Consider the following 25,236-nt stretch of genomic DNA (forward strand, 5'->3'; position numbering starts at 1 on the left):
CAATGAAATGTAAATGATAAATGAATCATACAGAGTACAAACAAGATGTTTGATATGTGGCCATGTGTCGTCTATGTTGGGGAATTTAGGAATGTTCATGGATAAATATGAAATATTTAATTTATTTTAACATTGGGATGATTTTTATTAAAGAAACTGAGGTTCTGACAAGTGAAGTTTAACTATACTCATACGCGTGCAGCATCTGTGTAAGGTTGTTTACGGCTTCACCTTTGTATGCTTCGCGTAGGTCCACAGAGGCCCGATGCACCTCTTCCAGAACCAAAGTGCAGCCTCGCTTGCAGCGCAGTTCCACGGATGTACTCCCTTGTGTTCGGTCGGTTTGCGTTTATGAATTTCTAGAGCTTCTCCAGTTGAGAAAGATGGAAGAAAAAGTGCAACATGACACCGTAATCGTATGATGGAAAGTACATCTGTACCAGTTACACCATAAACAGACGCTGTCCGAGAATAAATTCAGCTTTAGTGTTCCCCCAAAAACCACAATCTTACTAAAATGGGAAGTAGTCTGCCAACTCTACGGTAACCCCGGGGAGGATATACGTCCTAAAGTATGAAAGAATAAATACGATACTCTGCAATCTGTTGTGTGTGATCACAATAACCTCGCTGTTAAAAGGGATTAATAAATGAAGAATTTAGAAGAGTGCAGCGTGGCTCACAGTACCTCAGCTGGGGATGTACCAGAAACTGTGTCAGATAAAAACACAAACAAAATAAAGAAAAGTAACCTAAACCTAACCAAAATAGTTTGGTTAGGTTTAGGAAAAGATCATGTTTGTATCAGTAACATCCCGTGGAGTAGAAGGCAAATCAAGCAAGTGAATGATGGCCAGTCACACTCCACTTTTCAGCGAGCTGGAAAAAAATGGCTTTGGGTTCATTTTTATCTGTGGAACTGCAAAAAAAAAAATGGTTGCACAACAGAGTATAAAAGGGGATATAAACTGCTGGTTATACAGCGGGAAAACAGCACCCCTATTCTTATTTTGCAGGCTGTTAAGGTGGCATACGATTACCTCAAACAGTACACACTGGAAACCTAAATACATACTTCAGGGTGTAAATGTTCCACACAAAAAAACTGCAGTCTTTGCTCTATGTTGACTGCTCCTGTCATAAGTCACAGGAAATTTTTGAGCTCCAGACTTCAGTGGTAAAACCTGATTCAAAGATCAGGATCATCAAGCTTCTGGGTCAACTGTTTTAGTTTTTCACATTAATCTTAAATTTATAGTCCATTTATAGTCCAATATCAAATTTTAAGGTCTTCTTTTGTTTTAAAACCAACACTTGAACCCAACCCACTCTCCATTATTACATGATACAGATGTTTGTTCAGGTTTGGAACGAGGAGAGATCGAGCAAGTGCCTAGAACTGTACTATCTTTGTACTTGCACATATTCATGCATTTTCTGTCCCTAAAAATCCAGTTTCTATCCTGCCTACAGACACAGCGATGACAGTAAAACCAGAGGAGATGCAGCAGGAACTAGAATTCAACACAACTAATCATCTAGTTCAGGGGAAGAGATTAATGCGTTGCAGGAAAATAAGAAAAATTATTTGTTTACAGACTATTTTTGGTTTATTTGAGGCTCATCAGGAGTCATTTCAACCTCATCACCTGCCTTATTGCCCCCCCCCCCCCCCCCCCCCCCCCCCCCCCCAGAGCAGAGGGGCTTTGAGATCCCAACTGGACCATCAGATCCAGCTGTTCATCTGAATGTAAAAACTGCTGCTGACAATGTGCTTTTGTTCATATTTTCTTCTGTTGGTTTTCTTTTTTTTTTTTTTTAATTTTTTTTTTTTAAAGCTTTGGTTGAGAAAATGGCAATTTCAACATTACCAGTAAGTAAAGGAAACAAACCAAGAGTCTCCCAACTACAGATGTAACACAGCACCAAGTCAGCTAGAAAAGAAGAATGTGAAGCCTTCAAGTGGAACTTTTGTTTTGTCATCATATCTCTTTGTCTTACAGTCAGGAAGATGGACTCCTGATGCATCGTCACATGCAAGCTCATAATTCCAAAACCTAGGATTTATATGGTACAGACAGAAGACACAGAGCTCCTGTGTGCATCTTTTAAAATATGTGTATTCGCAGTTCTGTTTTTCCCAAAGTTATGTGTCTCTGTTTGAACGTTGAGTAAGTTTTCAACAGAGAAACTAATTAAAAGGCAGAAAATATGTATGAAACGGCGCAGTAGATTAGAGATATGATATCAAAAGGGCTGCTGGGCCTCTGAGCATGCAGATAGAAATATTCAACCTCTGGCAGAGCAGAGGAAGAAGCAGTGGAAAGTATGGACTCGTGGAAAAAGAAAAATACACAAAGTTTATAACTATTTACACTAGTCCCATTTCTTCAGGGTGGTTATATCCAAAACAACAACAGCAGTAGAGACGACAGCAGAGCGAGAGGGTGGAAGCAGCCTGCCAGACCGTCGCCGCGCCCTCTTAGAGACTCCTGGTTGATCTCCTCCTTGTTCGTGGAGCCGTCGGGGGAGATGGAGCCAGCCGGATGGATGTTGCGGTTGGAGCACATGTCATAAAGGTTTCCAGAGAACTGCATCTTCTTGGATTCCTGCCGGAGAGACTCCCAAATGGCCGCTGCCTCCTCCGGACAGCCGGCCATGGCCACGTTAGCGCAGTCATGGAACTCATCCCAAGACCTGCAGACACAAGGACATGAGGACAGAAAGACAACTTCAGATGTGACACCATGACTTATTTTGTCATGGAGGGTTTTACCTTCAGCCTCCTCTCCTGGATCTGAGCTTTGTGACATGGTGCATCATCCTGCTGGAAGTTTCCATCAGAAGATGCTACACTGTGCTCAGAAAGGGATGGACATGGTCAGCAGCAGGACTCAGGTAGGCTGTGGAGGTTAAACCATGTCATTTGGTACTAATTAAATCAATCAAATCAAATCAAAGATACTTTATATAATACCTGAGGGGAAATTCAAAGTTCAAGCCAGCTAGTCCAAGGTTTGACATACATACATGTAACATTAATGACAAAAGAATAACACAGAACCAAGCTTAAAGTGGAACTATTCTGTGCATTTCAGGCTAATTTATTTTTTATTTCTGAGACCAGAAGGGCTGGGATTGATGGAGTTATTGTCACAAATCACTTTATTTACGTCAGACCGACCCTCTCCGTAGGCTGTCAGATCAGCCTGCGGGCAAAACGAGTGGATTGAGACTCTTCCGCATTAAGCCCCGCCTCCCGCCACTGCACTACATCAGGAGCGCGCACCGCACCTGCTTTCGCCGTCATTGTAACATCTCATAAACAGAAGGATTAGGCTAATATCAACTCAATAAAAAAACAAAATACAATGTCAACACATAGCATACAGCCCTACATGTTGGAACCTGAATCAGACCCTGAAAACGAAGTGGAAAACAGCAACCCACAGCAAGGAATGCAGCAGGATGTCTCTCTTTGGTAAACTCACCAGCCATCGTTGGAAATAACTTTATCCCACGTTTTCCACCCGCCTGATGTATTTGTACATGCCCTTGTTAACCAGTAGAAGGTAACCAATCACCGAACCTTATCCCCCGGGACGTCACAAGGATTTCCAAGTAGAAAAAACAATGCGTTTTTCGTTGCCATGGAAACCGAACGGAGAGAGTGCTGGAACTCAAAACTCAAACTCAAACATGCGTTTAGTTGATAAAAAACAGTGTCGTTCACATGTCTGATGAGGATTCAACACTGTAACACTGTAGAAAGCTCAGAAAACTCCAGATACCATAATAGCACCCCTTTAAGCTCATGCCACGCAGCCAGTTTTACCGGCGCCGCTTTATAACAGGTAAGAACAGAGATACATTAGGATGATAGGGGGTCGAGGGAAAAAAGGTCATGTAACTCCGGGCCGCGCCACAGATGACACAGTCCAAAGAGACAGAAAAAATCTTGGTACTGAGGGGTCCAGAGTGGGACAGGAAAATCTGCCCAACTTCTCCAAGATGGATTTGTTGGTCATCCCAGCCAATCAGTTCATCCAACACAACAGTAAAAAGCCAATCATGCTTTAAGCCATAGGAACCAAAGCTACTAATCTCCATGATGGATATAAGCCGTGGCGCGTACGAGGATGATTTAACTGAAGCAGATCTGAACGGGCACTTTGAAAATAACTGATGAAGACGCAGCAACAGTGAAGCACTAGCCTTTTCTCAGAGTAAATCAAACCTTATCTGTTTGTTCGCTCCTTGACTTCTGGTTGTTGCCAGGAGTCATCTGGCAACAGCAAAGAAAAATACACAACAGCAAAGATCATCTGCTGATCTTTGCTGTTTTCAGAGCAAAGGCTGACCCAGAATGAAACTGAGACATGGAAAGGCTTTCATTAGTTCAGAGCGGAACCAAATTTTTGTTTTATTCTTTCAGCATTATAGACTTTTTAAAGTAACTTTAGACAAGGCAAATATAGAAAAAAAGACCCAAATTGTGAGAATGTGAGAGGAGACACAAATACTTTTTTTCCACTGAACTGAAAGCTTCATGTCCACAGCTGAGTCTGACTGTAATTAGCTGCTAATTCTTCCTCTCAGCCCCAATGTGTTGGATAAACTGTCTCTGAGAGGAGTTAACGAGATGGCGGGCTGAGAGAGAAAGCACCAGCAAATAAATCTGTTCCCAATCTGACATGGAAATACTCAATTATAAAGTTTTATAATTAAAAGTATCAACAGACCACGCAGTGCTCCGGATCTTACAGCTGTGCTTCAGCTCTTACAATGCAGGGAATAAAACAAACATAAAAGCTCTTCAGCACCAGTTTAAATAGGAAATATGAAGCTACACATTTAAGCAACAGTGCGTCAACACAGTGAATTGACAGGATGGAGCATGGATGGTCTGCATGAAAACTTTGTTAGCACTGAGCTTCACTTACAGGTGAAATAAATATGCACTGGTCTGAATGTGTTGCTAAGGTGTGAATATATATGTACTTATTAGATATAGGCATATCAGCTGATTTTTGACGTCAGCTAAGGAGACCTTTTATGTCGTCAATACTGAAGCAAAAGACACTTTATAGATTTGTAAAATGTGTTCAAAACACTAATTTGTACTTTGTTTATGTATCTTGTGTATCTTAAGCGAGTGGGTCTGGCTGCAATGCCAGGTGAGCTAAACGCAGCACCGATATGCTCAGTCAACTACAACACAACCAGGTGAGATTAACGCTCAGTCAGCTACAACACAACCAGGTGAGATTAACGCGCAGTCAGCTACAACACAACCAGGTGAGATTAACGCTCAGTCAGCTACAACACAACCAGGTGAGATTAACGCGCAGTCAGCTACAACACAACCAGGTGAGATTAACGCGCAGTCAGCTACAACACAACTAGATGAGATTAACGCTCAGTCAGCTACAACACAACCAGGTGAGATTAACACGCAGTTAGCTACAACACAACCAGGTGAGATTAACACGCAGTTAGCTACAACATAACCCAATGAGATTAACGCGCATCAGCTACAACACAACTAGATGAGATTAACGCGCAGTCAGCTACAACACAACCAGGTGAGATTAACACGCAGTTAGCTACAACACAACCGGGTGAGATTAACGCGCATCAGCTACAACACAACTAGATGAGATTGACACGCAGTTAGCTACAACACAACCGGGTGAGATCAACGCTCAGTCAGCTACAACACAACTAGATGAGATTGACACGCAGTTAGCTACAACACAACCGGGTGAGATCAACGCTCAGTCAGCTACAACACAACCGGGTGAGATTAACGCGCATCAGCTACAACACAACCGGGTGAGATTAACGCGCATCAGCTACAACACAACTAGATGAGATTAACGCTCAGTCAGCTACAACACAACCGGGTGAGATTAACGCGCATCAGCTACAACACAACTAGATGAGATTAACGCTCAGTCAGCTACAACACAACCGGGTGAGATTAACGCGCATCAGCTACAACACAACCGGGTGAGATTAACGCGCATCAGCTACAACACAACTAGATGAGATTAACGCGCAGTCAGCTACAACACAACCAGGTGAGATTAATGCTCAGTCAGCTACAACACAACCAGGTGAGATTAACGCTCAGTCAGCTACAACACAACCAGGTGAGATTAACGCTCAGTCAGCTACAACACAACCAGGTGAGATTAACGCTCAGTCAGCTACAACACAACCAGGTGAGATTAACGCTCAGTCAGCTACAACACAACCGGGTGAGATTAACGCTCAGTCAGCTACAACACAACCAGGTGAGATTAACGCTCAGTCAGCTACAACACAACTAGATGAGATTAACGCTCAGTCAGCTACAACACAACTAGATGAGATTAACGCGCATCAGCTACAACACAACTATATGAGATTAACGCTCAGTCAGCTACAACATAACTAGATGAGATTAACGCGCATCAGCTACAACACAACTAGATGAGATTAACGCGCATCAGCTACAACACAACTAGATGAGATTAACGCTCAGTCAGCTACAACACAACTAGATGAGATTAACGCGCATCAGCTACAACACAACCAGGTGAGATTAACGCTCAGTCAGCTACAACATAACCAGGTGAGATTAACGCTCAGTCAGCTACAACACAACTAGATGAGATTAACGCTCAGTCAGCTACAACACAACTAGGTGAGATTAACGCTCAGTCAGCTACAACACAACTAGATGAGATTAACGCGCATCAGCTACAACACAACCAGGTGAGATTAACACGCAGTCAGCTACAACATAACCAGGTGAGATTAACGCTCAGTCAGCTACAACACAACTAGATGAGATTAACACGCAGTCAGCTACAACACAACCAGGTGAGATTAACGCTCAGTCAGCTACAACACAACCAGGTGAGATTAATGCTCAGTCAGCTACAACACAACTAGATGAGATTAACACGCAGTCAGCTACAACACAACCAGGTGAGATTAACGCTCAGTCAGCTACAACACAACTAGATGAGATTAACGCTCAGTCAGCTACAACACAACTAGGTGAGATTAACGCTCAGTCAGCTACAACACAACTAGATGAGATTAACGCGCATCAGCTACAACACAACCAGGTGAGATTAACACGCAGTCAGCTACAACATAACCAGGTGAGATTAACGCTCAGTCAGCTACAACACAACTAGATGAGATTAACACGCAGTCAGCTACAACACAACCAGGTGAGATTAACGCTCAGTCAGCTACAACATAACCAGGTGAGATTAACACGCAGTCAGCTACAACACAACCAGGTGAGATTAACGCTCAGTCAGCTACAACACAACCAGGTGAGATTAATGCTCAGTCAGCTACAACACAACCAGGTGAGATTAACGCTCAGTCAGCTACAACATAACCAGGTGAGATTAACGCTCAGTCAGCTACAACATAACCAGGTGAGATTAACGCTCAGTCAGCTACAACACAACTAGATGAGATTAACGCGCATCAGCTACAACACAACTAGATGAGATTAACGCTCAGTCAGCTACAACACAACCAGGTGAGATTAACGCTCAGTCAGCTACAACACAACTAGATGAGATTAACGCTCAGTCAGCTACAACACAACTAGATGAGATCAACGCACAGTCAGCTACAACACAACTAGATGAGATTAACGCGCATCAGCTACAACACAACCAGATGAGATTAACGCTCAGTCAGCTACAACACAACTAGGTGAGATTAACGCGCATCAGCTACAACACAACCAGATGAGATTAACGCTCAGTCAACTACAACACAACCAGGTGAGATTAACGCTCAGTCAACTACAACACAACTAGATGAGATTAACGCGCATCAGCTACAACACAACTAGATGAGATTAACGCGCATCAGCTACAACACAACTAGATGAGATTAACGCGCATCAGCTACAACACAACTAGATGAGATTAACGCGCATCAGCTACAACACAACCAGGTGAGATCAACGCTCAGTCAGCTACAACACAACCAGGTGAGATCAACGCTCAGTCAGCTACAACACAACTAGATGAGATCAACGCTCAGTCAGCTACAACACAACTAGATGAGATCAACGCTCAGTCAGCTACAACACAACTAGATGAGATCAACGCTCAGTCAGCTACAACACAACTAGATGAGATCAACGCTCAGTCAGCTACAACACAACTAGATGAGATCAACGCACAGTCAGCTACAACACAACTAGATGAGATTAACGCGCATCAGCTACAACACAACCAGATGAGATTAACGCTCAGTCAGCTACAACACAACTAGGTGAGATTAACGCGCATCAGCTACAACACAACTAGATGAGATTAACGCTCAGTCAACTACAACACAACCAGGTGAGATTAACGCTCAGTCAACTACAACACAACTAGATGAGATTAACGCGCATCAGCTACAACACAACTAGATGAGATTAACGCGCATCAGCTACAACACAACTAGATGAGATTAACGCGCATCAGCTACAACACAACTAGATGAGATTAACGCGCATCAGCTACAACACAACCAGGTGAGATCAACGCTCAGTCAGCTACAACACAACTAGATGAGATCAACGCTCAGTCAGCTACAACACAACTAGATGAGATCAACGCTCAGTCAGCTACAACACAACTAGATGAGATCAACGCTCAGTCAGCTACAACACAACTAGATGAGATCAACGCTCAGTCAGCTACAACACAACTAGATGAGATCAACGCTCAGTCAGCTACAACACAACTAGATGAGATTAACGCTCAGTCAGCTACAACACAACCGGGTGAGATTAACGCTCAGTCAGCTACAACACAACTAGATGAGATTAACGCTCAGTCAGCTACAACACAACTAGATGAGATCAACGCTCAGTCAGCTACAACACAACTAGATGAGATTAACGCGCATCAGCTACAACACAACTAGATGAGATTAACGCGCATCAGCTACAACACAACCAGGTGAGATTAACGCGCAGTCAGCTACAACACAACTAGATGAGATTAACGCGCAGTCAGCTACAACACAACTAGATGAGATCAACGCTCAGTCAGCTACAACACAACTAGATGAGATTAACGCTCAGTCAGCTACAACACAACTAGATGAGATTAACGCGCAGTCAGCTACAACACAACTAGATGAGATCAACGCTCAGTCAGCTACAACACAACTAGATGAGATTAACGCTCAGTCAGCTACAACACAACTAGATGAGATCAACGCTCAGTCAGCTACAACACAACTAGATGAGATCAACGCTCAGTCAGCTACAACACAACCAGGTGAGATTAACGCGCAGTCAGCTACAACACAACTAGGTGAGATTAACGCGCAGTCAGCTACAACACAACCAGGTGAGATTAACGCGCAGTCAGCTACAACACAACCACCACCACACGTTCGTCATCTTTCTGTTTGGACTTTTGGCTCCTGAAGCTGTTTCAGTCGGTTTCCTCCACTACAGTAAAAAACTTGCTTTGCTTTCACGCTGAGTGAGTTTGGAGGCAAACTCAGAGGGTGAGCAGGAACAGATGCTAAAACTGTGTCAAAATGGCTATATTTGGAGACCTTATCTGAACTGACTGTACTGAAACTTCTAACGTTTAGTTCTGCTTGACTTTATTAGAGTTGGCCTCTGATAAATCCAGATGAAATTCATATATTATACTGTGATCTGATAGAGACGTAGAGCTACAGCTGGATCACTTCATAGACATATTCATATTTATTCTGAAAGTTCTTGCTATTCTTGGGTGAGCCTGAACCATTTTACATTTCACCATCTTAATTAATTCTCTACCATAAACACATAGACTGATAATTAAATATGTGTATTTTATCATATGTTCCCAAATTTCAAGCAGAAACATTCCGGCAACCAGAAAACTCAACACCCAGCATTGAAGAGGACAAACAACATGGGGAATGATGGTGGTCTTGGGACTATTGATGACTGAGCCATCAGTTGATGGCAAAAGTACCTAGATTTCTTACTTGAGTAAAAGTAAAATACCTATATAAAAAAACAACTTGAGTAAAGGTAAACAGTACTGATGAAAATTTCTACTCAAGTAAAGATAAAAAAGTACAGTGTCGGAAATGTAATTGACATTACATTTTTAAAAGTAAAATGTATTTTTATTGCATGATTCACAGGCTGCAAAGTTATAAAAAATCTTGTTAAAAAAAAAAAGTAAAATCTTTTATATTAAAAACTATCTTCAAAATCAAGTGGCAACCTCTGGCAGGTCAGAAATGCCAAACTGCAGTTCCCCCTTCATCCACTAAGGGCTCTAAAACAGAGCAAATCCCCATAAACTCCCATGTTAAAAAGACCAACTTCACAGCAGAAATAAACATGTTTTATGCCTGGTACAAAAAAAAAAACAAAAAAACATTTTAGGTTAAATAGGTCAGGTTTACCTTCATGACAACTGTGGGGGGTAGTGACATGTTTGATAACTGATCCATTTTTAACCAGTTTTATCTGCCTGATTAGGGGCTTGTACCTTAGATTGACAGGTACCCGATGTGCTGCTTCAAGAAGGCAGAATGTAGCCCAACTGCAGATTTTAGCATGATTTAGCTTTAGCCTGCCTACCTCTGTTAACCCGTTTGCTTCAGTTAGCTTGATTAGCTCTTAGTTACAGGCAGGCTGCAGTTGGATAGATGCCAATCATCCACCCCAACACTCATACCCCCCCTCAGCTCTACTTTTCTTCCCATTTTTGTATTTTCCGAGAGAGATGACACGTGATGCTACCAAGATGGCGAGGGTGGGAACCGCCCAATGAGCTTCAGTTCAGCTCTTCAGAAACCTACGGGTGACATCATGGAGGCTCCGCCCATCTTTTATATACCGTCTATGCACATTGGTGCTGTGGCGCCAAATAAAGAAAACTTAATTGACTAGCTTTTTTGGGAAAATTTAGGAAGCAGAAAGTACCAATATTTATGTTGAAAATGTGATGGAGTAAAAGTGAAAACATCAGAGAAATAAATACTCATAAAAGTACAGAGTACCTGAAAAGTCTGCTTAAGTACAATAATGAAGTATCTGTACTTTGTCACTTGCCATCTCTGGAGTCTAGAGCTGTGCTTGTTGTGTTTGTCTGCGCAACACATTTTGGAGGGGATTGTCAGGACAAATTCACCCTATCCAATCAGACATTTGCTGGTTGTAGAGGGAAAATCTGGACAAAAACAGCCTGATAACGCTGATATGTGTACCCAACTTAACGGCTTTTGGTGGTATTGTGACATTAATTATAAACATTTCTATAACTGTTACTCCCCTGCTGAGTTCAGAGGCTGAAAAACTGCACCTCACAACTTTTTTTCCTGTTCTAGCAAATCACTTGACAGCAGCATTTACGCTTTACGGCTCCTTGTCACATACAACTGGATCCCAACACAGTTGCCCTTTAGAACACACAACATGTTTGATTCAGCAGCAAAAGAGGAGATTGTTAGAGAAAGCAAGGAAAAGAAAGAGAAAATGTACAGAATAACAGATGAGACAACACCAGGCTGACTTTTGCAGGTTGGACAGAGATCAGAGAAGAGACAGGATTCATGATGAATGTCAAATTAACTTCAGCGAGAAAAAATGTTCATGTGATCAGGTTTTAAATGATCATACAAACATTTTTTAAAGATACAAAACAATCCAGATTCTAAAAAAACCAACATCTGAGTTGAGTCTAGTGAAATAAAATGAACTATATTTCATTGAACTATACTGAACTATATTTAGGTGATTTGAGCTTAATATCCACCTTTCTAGCAGGAGCAGATGTTTCCAAAGATTTTCCCCCCGACCCTTGTCAAGAAATCACACTTGCATTGTCATGGTTTGGATTTCTTGTGTCGTTTTAGTTCAGATTTCCTGTTTTATTTTGTAGTTTTCCTTGTTTAGTTCCCTCATCTCTAGTTTCCTGTTCATTGGCTCACCTGGAGTTCAATGGGATGGACAGAAGCAGTGCCTTGACATGGAGAGCTACAAATAAATTCTAAAAAGGAGATTTTTCTTTATTTTTCATTCATTACATCTGATGGTTAAGTTAAATTTAGTCAGAAAAGCTCCAGCACCTGTCCCATAAATATTGCATATATTTCATAAACACGACAGAGAAGATGATGGTGCGTCCAGCTGCTCGACAAACTGCCTTTTTATTTTCTCTCTGAAACTGCTGAAAGAGTCACATTCGGATGAATAAATGAGGCTGTGTGAGACCCCGTCATGCCGTCTCATGCTGGCGTGTCCTGACAGCTTCTGTCATTAAGTCTCATGAAGTGTGGCTGTAAACTTTAAGCGAATCTTTAAATCTTTCCAGTATCTTTTCTTAATGGTGCTGGATGAGGTGCAGACATTCAAACAAACACACACCCGTCCACACACACATAATTTCCTCTGACAAACATGAGCGCACATCTGCCATCTTTGCTGTCACTCACAAACATAACTCCTTCGAACCCATCTACGCACATACCTGTGGACATGGACATCTTTATGAACAGCAGCCAGCAGACCTTGCCTCCATTTGTCTTTATGTGTGTGTGTATGTGTGTGTGTGTGTGCCTGTGTTGGCTTTGAGTGTGTTAGACTTAACACTCCAGTGGTTCACCTCCGACACGAGCAGCATCAGGAGGAGAGTGACTGTTGACCCTCTGCTGCAGGAGGAGCAGATGATGGAGGGGAGTTTGGCGGAGAAGGAAGAGGGTGGCAGCATCTGTCTATTATCTGTGTGTGTGTGTGTGTGTGTGTGTGTGTGTATACAGAACCGTGTGTTTTGGACAGTGGTTCCCAACCTGGCCTCCCTGGACCCTGAAGGGAGTCCCCCAAGGCTTTGACTATTCAGATTGAGCGTGGTTTAAATTAAGTCGTGAGAGGAGTTAGGGTGTTCGCTCCGGTCTGTGATCATTTGGGTGCTTCAGTCGCCCGCGTGAAATGATTAACTTTGCAACATTTCATTTACATCTGAAAAGCCACTGTGCAGATGATTCATCATTATTTTAAAAAACACCCAAAACCTTAACTTTGCATAATTTATAAATGACAAGCAGCGGATTCAAACATAAAACCAAGCATGGCTGCAACACGGGCTGGGCAGGGGGTCCACAGCTTTTTGGTGGTTGCATGAGGGGGGTCTGGAACCGCTGGTGCAGGAGATACCCAAAGGATAACAAAGTCAGAAAGAGGCGGTGAAAGCATCGTATGAGGAAGTGATTTGGTGCCTGTGTTTGCAGGTGTGGGCTTCTGTCTCTCCATGGAGTGCTGGTGGGTGAACGTAGGTGTGCACATCTCTGCAAACAGACACAGGTGGTGCAGAGACAGCAGAAACACGGTGAGGACACTGACAGACAAGCAGCTGTTTCAACAGCGATAAAACCTCCTGAGAAAACAGCTGCTCTGCTGCTGACATCCCCAAATCTTCCAAACTCCAGCTCTGAGCTTACTTTGTCTTTCTTTTGGTGTGTTTTGTTGTCCGGTTGTAATGGAGCATCGTGGGTTTGTGCCATATAACTGCTGAAGTGGAAGACAACACGAAGAACATTTAGCTGCACGTTTTATGAATTCAGAGATAATTCATTCAGAAATGAGAAAAGAAAATATTACAGAGCAGAAACAACAAAAACGTTCAGTGAGTTCTGAATAACACGGTGACAGGCTGTACCCTGAAAGTATCATTTATCTGAGAGGAATGGTTGAAGCAGATTATATGTGGTTATTGATGCTTCCAAACAACTCAGGATGAAAAACAAACTTTTATCCACAAGCTAATAAATTTACTTATTCGCTCTACTGCTCTCATTATTATTTTTTCATATTTTATGCCACAACGGACTGATTATCTCAATGGCACCTTGTTGTATTAACACTGAGAGGACATTTTATTACAGCCACGTGACCAGTTTGGTTCGTCCCCCTTTTCCTGCCTGATCTGCATTAATTCTTGGTGTCATAATTTATCAAGACGTTGGAAACATTCCTCAGAAATTTTGTCCCATATTGACATGAAGCATCACACAGCTGCTGCAAATCACCCTGAGAATCTCCCGTTCCACCACATCATGATGAGAATCTCCCGTTCCACCACATCATGATGAGAATCTCCCGTTCCACCTCATCACCATGAGAATCTCCTGTTCCACCACATCACCATGAGAATCTCCCGTTCCACCACATCATGATGAGAATCTCCCGTTCCACCTCATCACCATGAGAATCTCCTGTTCCACCACATCACCATGAGAATCTCCCGTTCCACCACATCACGATGAGAATCTCCTGTTCCACCACATCACCATGAGAATCTCCTGTTCCACCACATCACCATGAGAATCTCCCGTTCCACCACATCACGATGAGAATCTCCCGTTCCACCTCATCGTGATGAGAATCTCCCGTTCCACCTCATCATGATGAGAATCTCCCGTTCCACCTCAACATGATGAGAATCTCCCGTTCCACCTCATCACCATGAGAATCTCCCGTTCCACCACATCATGATGAGAATCTCCCGTTCCACCACATCATGATGAGAATCTCCCGTTCCACCACATCATGATGAGAATCTCCCGTTCCACCTCATCACCATGAGAATCTCCCGTTCCACCTCATCACCATGAGAATCTCCTGTTCCACCACATCACCATGAGAATCTCCCGTTCCACCTCATCACGATGAGAATCTCCCGTTCCACCTCATCGTGATGAGAATCTCCCGTTCCACCTCATTGTGATGAGAATCTCCCGTTCCACCTCATCATGATGAGAATCTCCCGTTCCACCTCAACATGATGAGAATCTCCCGTTCCACCTCATCACGATGAGAATCTCCCGTTCCACCTCATCGTGATGAGAATCTCCCGTTCCACCTCATCATGATGAGAATCTCCCGTTCCACCTCAACATGATGAGAATCTCCCGTTCCACCTCATCACGATGAGAATCTCCCGTTCCACCTCATCACGATGAGAATCTCCCGTTCCACCTCATCACGATGAGAATCTCCCGTTCCACCACATCACGATGAGAATCTCCCGTTCCACCTCATCACGATGAGAATCTCCCGTTCCACCTCATCACGATGAGAATCTCCCGTTCCACCTCAACGTGATGAGAATCTCCCGTTCCACCTCATCGTGATGAGAATCTCCCGTTCCACCTCATCACGATGAGAATCTCCCGTTCCACCTCATCGTGATGAGAATCTCCCGTTCCACCTCATCACGATGAGAATCTCCTGTTCCACCTCAACGTGATGAGAATCTCCCGTTCCACCTCATCGTGATGAGAATCTCCCGTTCCACCTCAACATGATGAGAATCTCCCGTTCCACCTCATCACGATGAGAATCTCCCGTTCCACCTCATCACGATGAGAATCTCCCGTTCCACCTCATCACGATGAGAATCTCCCGTTCCACCTCATCGTGATGAGAATCTCCCGTTCCACCTCATCGTGATGAGAATCTCCCGTTCCACCTCATCACGATGAGAATCTCCCGTTCCACCTCATCGTGATGAGAATCTCCCGTTCCACCTCATCACGATGAGAATCTCCCGTTCCACCTCATCGTGATGAGAATCTCCCGTTCCACCTCATCACGATGAGAATCTCCCGTTCCACCTCATCACGATGAGAATCTCCTGTTCCACCTCATCACGATGAGAATCTCCCGTTCCACCTCATCGTGATGAGAATCTCCCGTTCCACCTCATCACGATGAGAATCTCCCGTTCCACCTCATCATGATGAGAATCTCCCGTTCCACCTCATCGTGATGAGAATCTCCCGTTCCACCTCATCGTGATGAGAATCTCCCGTTCCACCTCATCACGATGAGAATTTCCCGTTCCACCTCATCGTGATGAGAATCTCCCGTTCCACCTCATCACGATGAGAATCTCCCGTTCCACCTCATCGTGATGAGAATCTCCCATTCCACCTCATCATGATGAGAATCTCCCGTTCCACCTCATCACGATGAGAATCTCCCGTTCCACCTCATCGTGATGAGAATCTCCCGTTCCACCTCATCGTGATGAGAATCTCCCGTTCCACCTCATCACGATGAGAATTTCCCGTTCCACCTCATCGTGATGAGAATCTCCCGTTCCACCTCATCACGATGAGAATCTCCCGTTCCACCTCATCGTGATGAGAATCTCCCATTCCACCTCATCATGATGAGAATCTCCCGTTCCACCACATCATGATGAGAATCTCCCGTTCCACCTCATCATGATGAGAATCTCCCGTTCCACCTCATCACCATGAGAATCTCCCGTTCCACCTCATCATGATGAGAATCTCCCGTTCCACCTCATCACGATGAGAATCTCCCGTTCCACCTCATCACGATGAGAATCTCCCGTTCCACCACATCATGATGAGAATCTCCCGTTCCACCACATCATGATGAGAATCTCCCGTTCCACCTCATCACCATGAGAATCTCCCGTTCCACCTCATCACCATGAGAATCTCCCGTTCCACCTCATCATGATGAGAATCTCCCGTTCCACCTCATCACGATGAGAATCTCCCGTTCCACCTCATCACGATGAGAATCTCCCGTTCCACCTCATCATGATGAGAATCTCCCATTCCACCTCATCACCATGAGAATCTCCCGTTCCACCACATCATGATGAGAATCTCCTGTTCCACCACATCATGATGAGAATCTCCCGTTCCACCTCATCACCATGAGAATCTCCCGTTCCACCACATCATGATGAGAATCTCACGTTCCACCTCATCACCATGAGAATCTCCCATTTCACCACATCATGATGAGAATCTCCCGTTCCACCTCATCATGATGAGAATCTCCCGTTCCACCACATCATGATGAGAATCTCCCGTTCCACCTCATCGTGATGAGAATCTCCCGTTCCACTACATCATGATGAGAATCTCCCGTTCCACCTCATCATGATGAGAATCTCCCGTTCCACCACATCATGATGAGAATCTCCCATTCCACCTCATCATGATGAGAATCTCCCGTTCCACCTCATCACCATTAGAATCTCCCGTTCCACCACATCATGATGAGAATCTCCCATTCCACCTCATCATGATGAGAATCTCCCGTTCCACCTCATCACCATTAGAATCTCCCGTTCCACCTCATCATGATGAGAATCTCCCGTTCCACCACATCATGATGAGAATCTCCCGTTCCACCTCATCATGATGAGAATCTCCCATTCCACCTCATCATGATGAGAATCTCCCGTTCCACCTCATCATGATGAGAATCTCCCGTTCCACCTCATCATGATGAGAATCTCCCGTTCCACCACATCACGATGAGAATCTCCCGTTCCACCTCATCACGATGAGAATCTCCCGTTCCACCTCATCACGATGAGAATCTCCCGTTCCACCACATCACGATGAGAATCTCCCGTTCCACCTCATCACGATGAGAATCTCCCGTTCCACCTCATCACGATGAGAATCTCCCGTTCCACCTCATCACGATGAGAATCTCCCGTTCCACCTCATCACGATGAGAATCTCCCGTTCCACCTCATCGTGATGAGAATCTCCCGTTCCACCTCATTGTGATGAGAATCTCCCGTTCCACCTCATCACGATGAGAATCTCCCGTTCCACCTCATCGTGATGAGAATCTCCCGTTCCACCTCATCGTGATGAGAATCTCCCGTTCCACCTCATCGTGATGAGAATCTCCCGTTCCACCTCATCGTGATGAGAATCTCCCGTTCCACCTCATCATGATGAGAATCTCCCGTTCCACCTCATCATGATGAGAATCTCCCGTTCCACCTCATCACGATGAGAATCTCCCGTTCCACCTCATCACGATGAGAATCTCCTGTTCCACCTCATCATGATGAGAATCTCCCGTTCCACCTCATCGTGATGAGAATCTCCCGTTCCACCTCATCACGATGAGAATCTCCCGTTCCACCTCATCACCATGAGAATCTCCCGTTCCACCTCATCGTGATGAGAATCTCCCGTTCCACCTCATCGTGATGAGAATCTCCCGTTCCACCTCATCACGATGAGAATTTCCCGTTCCACCTCATCGTGATGAGACTCTCCCGTTCCACCTCATCACGATGAGAATCTCCCGTTCCACCTCATCGTGATGAGAATCTCCCATTCCACCTCATCATGATGAGAATCTCCCGTTCCACCACATCATGATGAGAATCTCCCGTTCCACCTCATCATGATGAGAATCTCCCGTTCCACCTCATCACCATGAGAATCTCCCGTTCCACCTCATCATGATGAGAATCTCCCGTTCCACCTCATCACGATGAGAATCTCCCGTTCCACCTCATCACGATGAGAATCTCCCGTTCCACCACATCATGATGAGAATCTCCCGTTCCACCACATCATGATGAGAATCTCCCGTTCCACCTCATCACCATGAGAATCTCCCGTTCCACCTCATCACCATGAGAATCTCCCGTTCCACCTCATCATGATGAGAATCTCCCGTTCCACCTCATCACGATGAGAATCTCCCGTTCCACCTCATCACGATGAGAATCTCCCGTTCCACCTCATCATGATGAGAATCTCCCATTCCACCTCATCACCATGAGAATCTCCCGTTCCACCACATCATGATGAGAATCTCCTGTTCCACCACATCATGATGAGAATCTCCCGTTCCACCTCATCACCATGAGAATCTCCCGTTCCACCACATCATGATGAGAATCTCACGTTCCACCTCATCACCATGAGAATCTCCCATTTCACCACATCATGATGAGAATCTCCCGTTCCACCTCATCATGATGAGAATCTCCCATTCCACCTCATCATGATGAGAATCTCCCGTTCCACCTCATCATGATGAGAATCTCCCATTCCACCTCATCACGATGAGAATCTCCCGTTCCACCTCATCATGATGAGAATCTCCCGTTCCATCTCATCGTGATGAGAATCTCCCATTCCACCTCATCATGATGAGAATCTCCCGTTCCACCTCATCACCATGAGAATCTCCCGTTCCACCTCATCGTGATGAGAATCTCCCGTTCCACCTCATCACGATGAGAATCTCCCGTTCCACCTCATCGTGATGAGAATCTCCCACTTCACGACATTTCTACTGTCCAGTTTTACTGAGTCCATGTTGTTGCTTATAAGGCATCAAAAGTCTGCTAATGAAATCTCCTGCCACCATTCCACCAGCAGCAGCCTGAAGCGTTGATCCTGACGGCAGGATGGATCCATGTTGTCATGATGTTTCCAGCAGATTCTGATCCTACCATGTGAATGTGGAGCTGAACTGGAGACTCATCAGACCAGCAACGTTTCTCCATCTTCTATTGTCCAGTTCTGGTGAGTCTGTGTGAATTATAGCCTCAGTTTCCTGTTCTTACAGACAGGAAGGAACCCGGTGTGGTCTTCTGCTGCTGGAGAACATCTGCTTCAAGGTTGAACGTGGTGTGTGTTCAGAGATGATGTTCTGCATGTCTTGGTTAGAACCAGTGCTGATTTGCTCGTAAAATATTACTAAAATTAGTGATATATTTTGTGACAGAGTAATGCAGTAAACCTAGTCTGTGCGTTTGTGACTTCCAGATTGGGCTACCACAGGGGTGTCCGAAGTCACTCCTCGTGGGCCACCGTCCTGCCAGTTTCCAATATATTTCTGCTTCGACACACCTGACTCAAATGAATGGATCCAACAGCCTATGAAGTTCTGCACAATTGTGATAATGGTTCTCCACATTAAGCTTTGATGCTGGTTGAGACAGTAACAATATGGACTTTGATTCCAGTCAGAGTCGGGCTCCAGAGAAGAGACGGTCTTTCACTTCTTTGTTCATCAACACAGATGAGAAGAACGTAAGTGCATGAGTGTATGTGTGTGTGGTCTGAAAGAAGAACACACCTTGAAACCAAAATGAAATAAAACTTGTTCCTTGAAGTATAAAAACAATTAAAGACAGGTTATTTGTATTAAATCATATATAGGTGTATAAATAAACAAATTTCTCCAAATCTAACATTATTAAGTTATTGGTTGGCAGCCGCGTGGGTTCTCTCTGGGTACTCCGGCTTTCTGCTACCACCCAAAGACATGCATGTTAGGTTAACTGGTTACTCTAGTTGGTTGTTTGTCTCTGTGTGGCCCTGGACTGGCAAGCTGTCCAGGGTGAACCCTGCCTTTTGCCCAAAGGCTGCTGGGATAGGCTCCAGCTTCCCCGCGACCCTTCATAGGGGGTTAAGCGGTTAGGATAATGAATGGTTGGCAGCCATCATTGTAGCAGAACCCCCCCTTTACTGCCGGAGTTTTGGAGCATCTTGACATGTCTTTCAGAACTTCGTAATGGTGAGTTCTGAGAAAGCAGATATGGAGGGCCCATTTGGCCAAATGCATGTGTTGGGACGTCTTCAAGCTGCACACTGGGAGTGCAGTCTCAACATGTTGGGTATGTGCTGGGTGAGCACTTGCACTGTGCTTAGAGAGCACATCTTGATGTGTGCACCCGGCCAAATCAGCTTTCCGTACACAGGAACCGCAAAAGCACTAAAGACGTTTTTTCACGTTGTTTAGCATCTTTGGCAGTGAACGCTCAGTTTCAGAAAGATGTCAAAAAACATCTTTGGCAGCCATAGAGTTAATATGACTATTCATAAGAACCATTTGAACAATTCTTAGTAATGATTAGAATCAATGAAGTTCTGTTCACACAAATAGCAATAATTGCCACATTGTGCTCTCAAATTAGCATACAGCTACATGCTAACTGTGCAGTGACAAAGATGTGATTAGCTGCTTACAAACTACAACAACGGAATTACATACACCGATTCATTGTATCTGCATTGAATTATGATCAAATAAAGAACACTGACTGTCTGTAATCTTAATACCTACAGTTTATTCATAAACACACGATAAAGTCAAGCTGTACTTATTAATTGTCATGTTAACTGTTGTCTCTGCTACACTAAAGCAAAGAAGAAAACAAATGCTGCAGTTTACAAGGCAAACACAAGGTGTCCTGTCAGGCTTCCTAACACAATAACGCATCAATATCAGGTGTGTCGAAGCAGAGAAAAATTGAACACCTACTGGATTTTATCGCTCGAGGAACAACTTTGGACGACTAAAACGCTGATTGTTGTTCTGTCCCAAGTATGCTCTAAAAGGCCTCCAGCTGGTCCAAAATGCTGCCGCACATCAGCAGAAATCATATTTCTACAGTTTTTGCTTCCCTAAAGTGTTAAATATAAGAATTTAAAATTCTTCTGCTCACATATAAAGCTGTCCATGACCAAGCGCCATTGTGGAACAAAGATTTCAGTTTCATATTTTCCCAACAGAACACTTCAGTAAGAGACTGCAGGTTTGCATGTGGTTTCCAGAGTCTCGATTGGGAGGCAGAGCCTTCGGCCATCAGACCCCTCTCTTTTGGAGGCAGCTCCCAGTTTGGCTTCGGGAGCCAGACATCCTCTCTACTTTTAACAACAAGCTTAAAACCTTCCTTTTTGATAAATCTTAAAGTTACTCTGCCTTAAGCTAAAACTGCTGAGGGATGTCCCACGATGCACCGAGCTCTTCCTTTCCTTTTCATCTCTGCTCTTTATTTCTCATCTATAAATTTATGACATTGTTGGCATCGTTAGTTTGACTCTCTCTCCTGTCCTCTCCACATCAACCAGTCGAGGCAGATGGCCTCCCTCGCAGAGCCGGGTTCTGGTTCTGTCAGGGTTTTTCCTTCCTGTTTAAAGGGAGTGTTTTTCCTTTTCACTGTTGCCCGCCACACCATGCCCGCTTGGGACGAGGGACTGAATGGAAGTCAAATGTCGATGCAATCCAAGGCTGTTGCAGGGCTGCTATTTGTTATAAATGAGTGTGTGTGGACCCAATTAGTATGAACTGGAATGACACAGATTTGTCTTAACTGGACCACAATGAACTGGCCTGAACTGATTATGTCTGTAAAATCCCCTCAGAAGACTTTGTTGTGAGTTGGCTCTTAACAAATAAAGCTGAATTTAATTTAATCTAATATGACTTCCTGTTGCCATTCTGTCATCTCTAACCAGTCTGTCCTTTCACCTCTGACATCAACGAGATATGTTGGTCCAAACAACTGCTGCTCGCTGGATGTTTTATCTCTAAACTCGAGTAAATGCATCGAGTTGCTGCAATGTGATTGGCTGATATTTGTGTTAACAAGCAGATGAACAGGATTACATAGCAAATTGTCAACTGTTAATCTGCACATAGTTGTGGTATGTTGAGCATCTCTTATACGTATAGTATAAGTACCTGTATTATAGAGTATCTGTGTAAAGGTGGGTTTCCTGTCCAAAGACATGCATGTTAGGTAAATATTCACTGTAAGTGTGAATGATTGTTTGTTTCTCTATGTTGGCCCTGTGATGAACTGGTGACCTGTCCAGGGTGAACTTTGCTCCCACCTGATGATTACTGGGATAGGCTCCAGCTTCCCCGCGTCCCTTAATTGGACTAACCGGTAAGGGAACTGAATGATGCCCCTTGCAAACAAGGGGTTTTCCAGAAATTACCGCCTCCAGGAAAGCTGGGACTGGGGGAACAAAAGACTGAGAAAGTTTAGGAATCCTCAAAAACACCAGTTTGGATCATTCCACAGGTGAACAGGTGCAGTGGAAACAGGTGTCATATTTAGGTATAAAAGGAGTCGTTCAGCTGAGGGATGCTCCAAGCAGGTGTTTTTTTTATTTTTTTTCATTTATTTTTTTTACATTTCTCAGCTCAGTTAGTCCGTCGTTTCTCAAACAAAAAACAACAATAAAGTTTTATCAGTTTTTTTAGTCTATTCAGCTGAATAAAGGTTAAAATAAAAGAAGTTGACTAATCATATTCTGCTTTTGTTCACGTTTTACTTCACTGGAATAACATGCTGCTAGAAACCCAGAGAGCAAAACCACTTCAGGTTTTTCTGCCGCTATGATCGAGTTCTGCGAAGGTTTCCACTGATCTTTGTTCCGCTCCTTTTCCTTTTTACTGCAGCTTCATCTCCAGCTTGAACTTTCTGACCTGAACTCTTTCCTAATCTTACAATCTTTACTCCTCTTCCTGTTTCTTTATCAGTGGCAGCATGTCCAACCCACGCAACATCTTTCACTGTGAATTACTCCCGTCACACCCTTTTCATCCCGCCGAGTGCTTTCCCCCTCGCCTACTGTTTGAGTTCAGGTATTTAAACACGTCCACCTTCGCCTCCTCTGCTCTTTGGATCCCCGCTTTGTCTCCTGTCCTCCAAACTTTCATTCCTTCTCTGCGAGCACCTGTGCCACGAGACACTTTGTCCTTTTTTTTTTTTACACAAATCACGACTTAACTAGACAAAGAAAACACCTGCAGTTTAAGTATTTTGTGAAGACTGAAAACCTTTCCCTGCAGGAAACAGAAGGTAGAGATAAAACATCTCCATGAGTCTGTTTCTGCTTGAAATTCTGCTTTCCTGCACCGAACGCTGAGAGAAAAGTGTGATTGTTCCATCCAAGTATAAACAGTGTAAAAGATTAAAAATAAAACCCCTCCGTTGCAGCGTGAACTAAAAGGAAGCAGAGGAATGAAAAGAATTCAGCTATTCTGAGAGCCTGACAAGACTTTCATATTAAACCAACATATCTCAGTTGTGGCCTTCATCAGGATAACGTGGCTGACGTGCTTCAACACGGCTGCCTTCACCTTGTTGAAAACGTATTAAAAAATCTGCTTTTTTACTTGTAAAACACTTGATCTATATTTTGCACTAGCAGAACCAAATCAGTAAAGATTTAAGCTTTAAATGTCGGCTTTAACGTGTGTTATGTGTCCGTGTCATGTGGCAGTTCTGAGCAGGAGCATCTTATTGGTCTATAACTGCACTTTTTAAATATGCAAAAGCATTTTTAGTATAAATAAGTAGAAAAAAAACATCAGTTTTGTTGCCTTTAATCGCTCATTAAATGGTTGTGATAACCGGTGAGAGATGCTGAACTTGGGAATAGTATCGTCTCTTTGTCTGGCTGCAGCTTCAATCCGAACTGCTGCGTCCCAGACGAGCCGTGGATCTGAAAGGAACTTTAAACTGATGCAGAAACAGCGAGAGATGCTGCAGAAGCATGAATGGCCTTATCTAAATCTGCAGAGAATAGGCGAATAAAAGCAAATAGAGACGCAGCAGAGAGAGAAAAAATCTCAACCTTGTAAGAAGGATTTTTCTGTTAACACCGGATTTAGACTCCTGCTTTTGTTTGTGTGACCGTAACCAAGGAAACAAAAGACACACTTTTACCTTGCTCCTGTTTACACTTTACAAATATTTCAACCTTAATAGGCTGAAAGAAGAGCTTTCTCTGTATTAAGCCATGACTACATCCTGTCATGTCAGAATGACCTTAAATAACTTTCAATAACAGTTTTTAACAACTTTTTCTTTTTTGCTTTTAATTTCATCCTTAAAAAATACAAAATTGCTCTTCAGTCCTCTGCAGTAATATTGTTCCGTTGGACTGAAGCTGATTTACAAGGTATTTACAGTCGTGTGAGATAGAAAGGATGCTCTCTTTCAATTCTACGGTTTTACAAACTGGGATAAAATAAACCATATTATCCCTAACAGGTATTAGGATTTATGTAAATGCAACTTCAGATGTGTCACTTAACGAGAACTAAACCCAACAGAAGAATAATGATATAACTGGAAGTAATGGTTTTCTACAGTCTCTTCCATCAGAGTGGGGGATTCTACAGAGGAACAAGATTGTTCCAGAAGTGTTGTGGTTTCTTTACATCTGTGGTTCTCTATCTGAGGTCTGTGGGACTTGGTTAATGTAGTCATGGAACTAATATTTTGCTCTTGGAAACATTCTGGTCCACACTCCAGAGCACCTGGTGGCAGCGAGGCCAACAACTAAAGACAAGTAGAAGAAGAATTGTGGAATCATTGTGGTAACGCAGCAGAAATCCGCTTTACTGAACCAACCTGGATGAATTTCGTTGGTTTATTATAAACTAAACTTAACAAACAACGTAACTTGCATCATGTTGCACTGAGACATACTTTCTCTTAAATCCAAAACTTTGCAAAAAAAACCTAAAGACTTTCTCGTTCCTGAACCACGAATCCAGCTGCATGAAAACACAATGCTTCATAGTTTGGAATACTATTATTTCATTTTCAAAACACAACACAGTTATTTAATTCT

General features: G+C 43.5%; 1 protein-coding gene across 1 annotated transcript in view; it reads right to left on the reverse strand.

The window, feature by feature from the left end:
• Nucleotides 1-2,399: 2,399 nt before the first annotated feature.
• Nucleotides 2,400-25,236, reverse strand: part of nrn1la (neuritin 1-like a) — a gene marked incomplete at both ends in the record, with an annotated part of 146,133 nt that continues 123,296 nt past the window's right edge. The window contains one exon of the mRNA XM_079254519.1: nt 2,400-2,697. Coding sequence (XP_079110645.1) covers nt 2,400-2,697 — 298 coding nt within the window. The remainder of the gene's footprint in view (nt 2,698-25,236) is intronic.

The sequence above is a fragment of the Telmatherina bonti genome (genome assembly GCF_933228915.1).
Source record: "Telmatherina bonti genome assembly, chromosome: 2".
Classification (NCBI taxonomy): Eukaryota; Metazoa; Chordata; class Actinopteri; order Atheriniformes; family Telmatherinidae; genus Telmatherina; species Telmatherina bonti.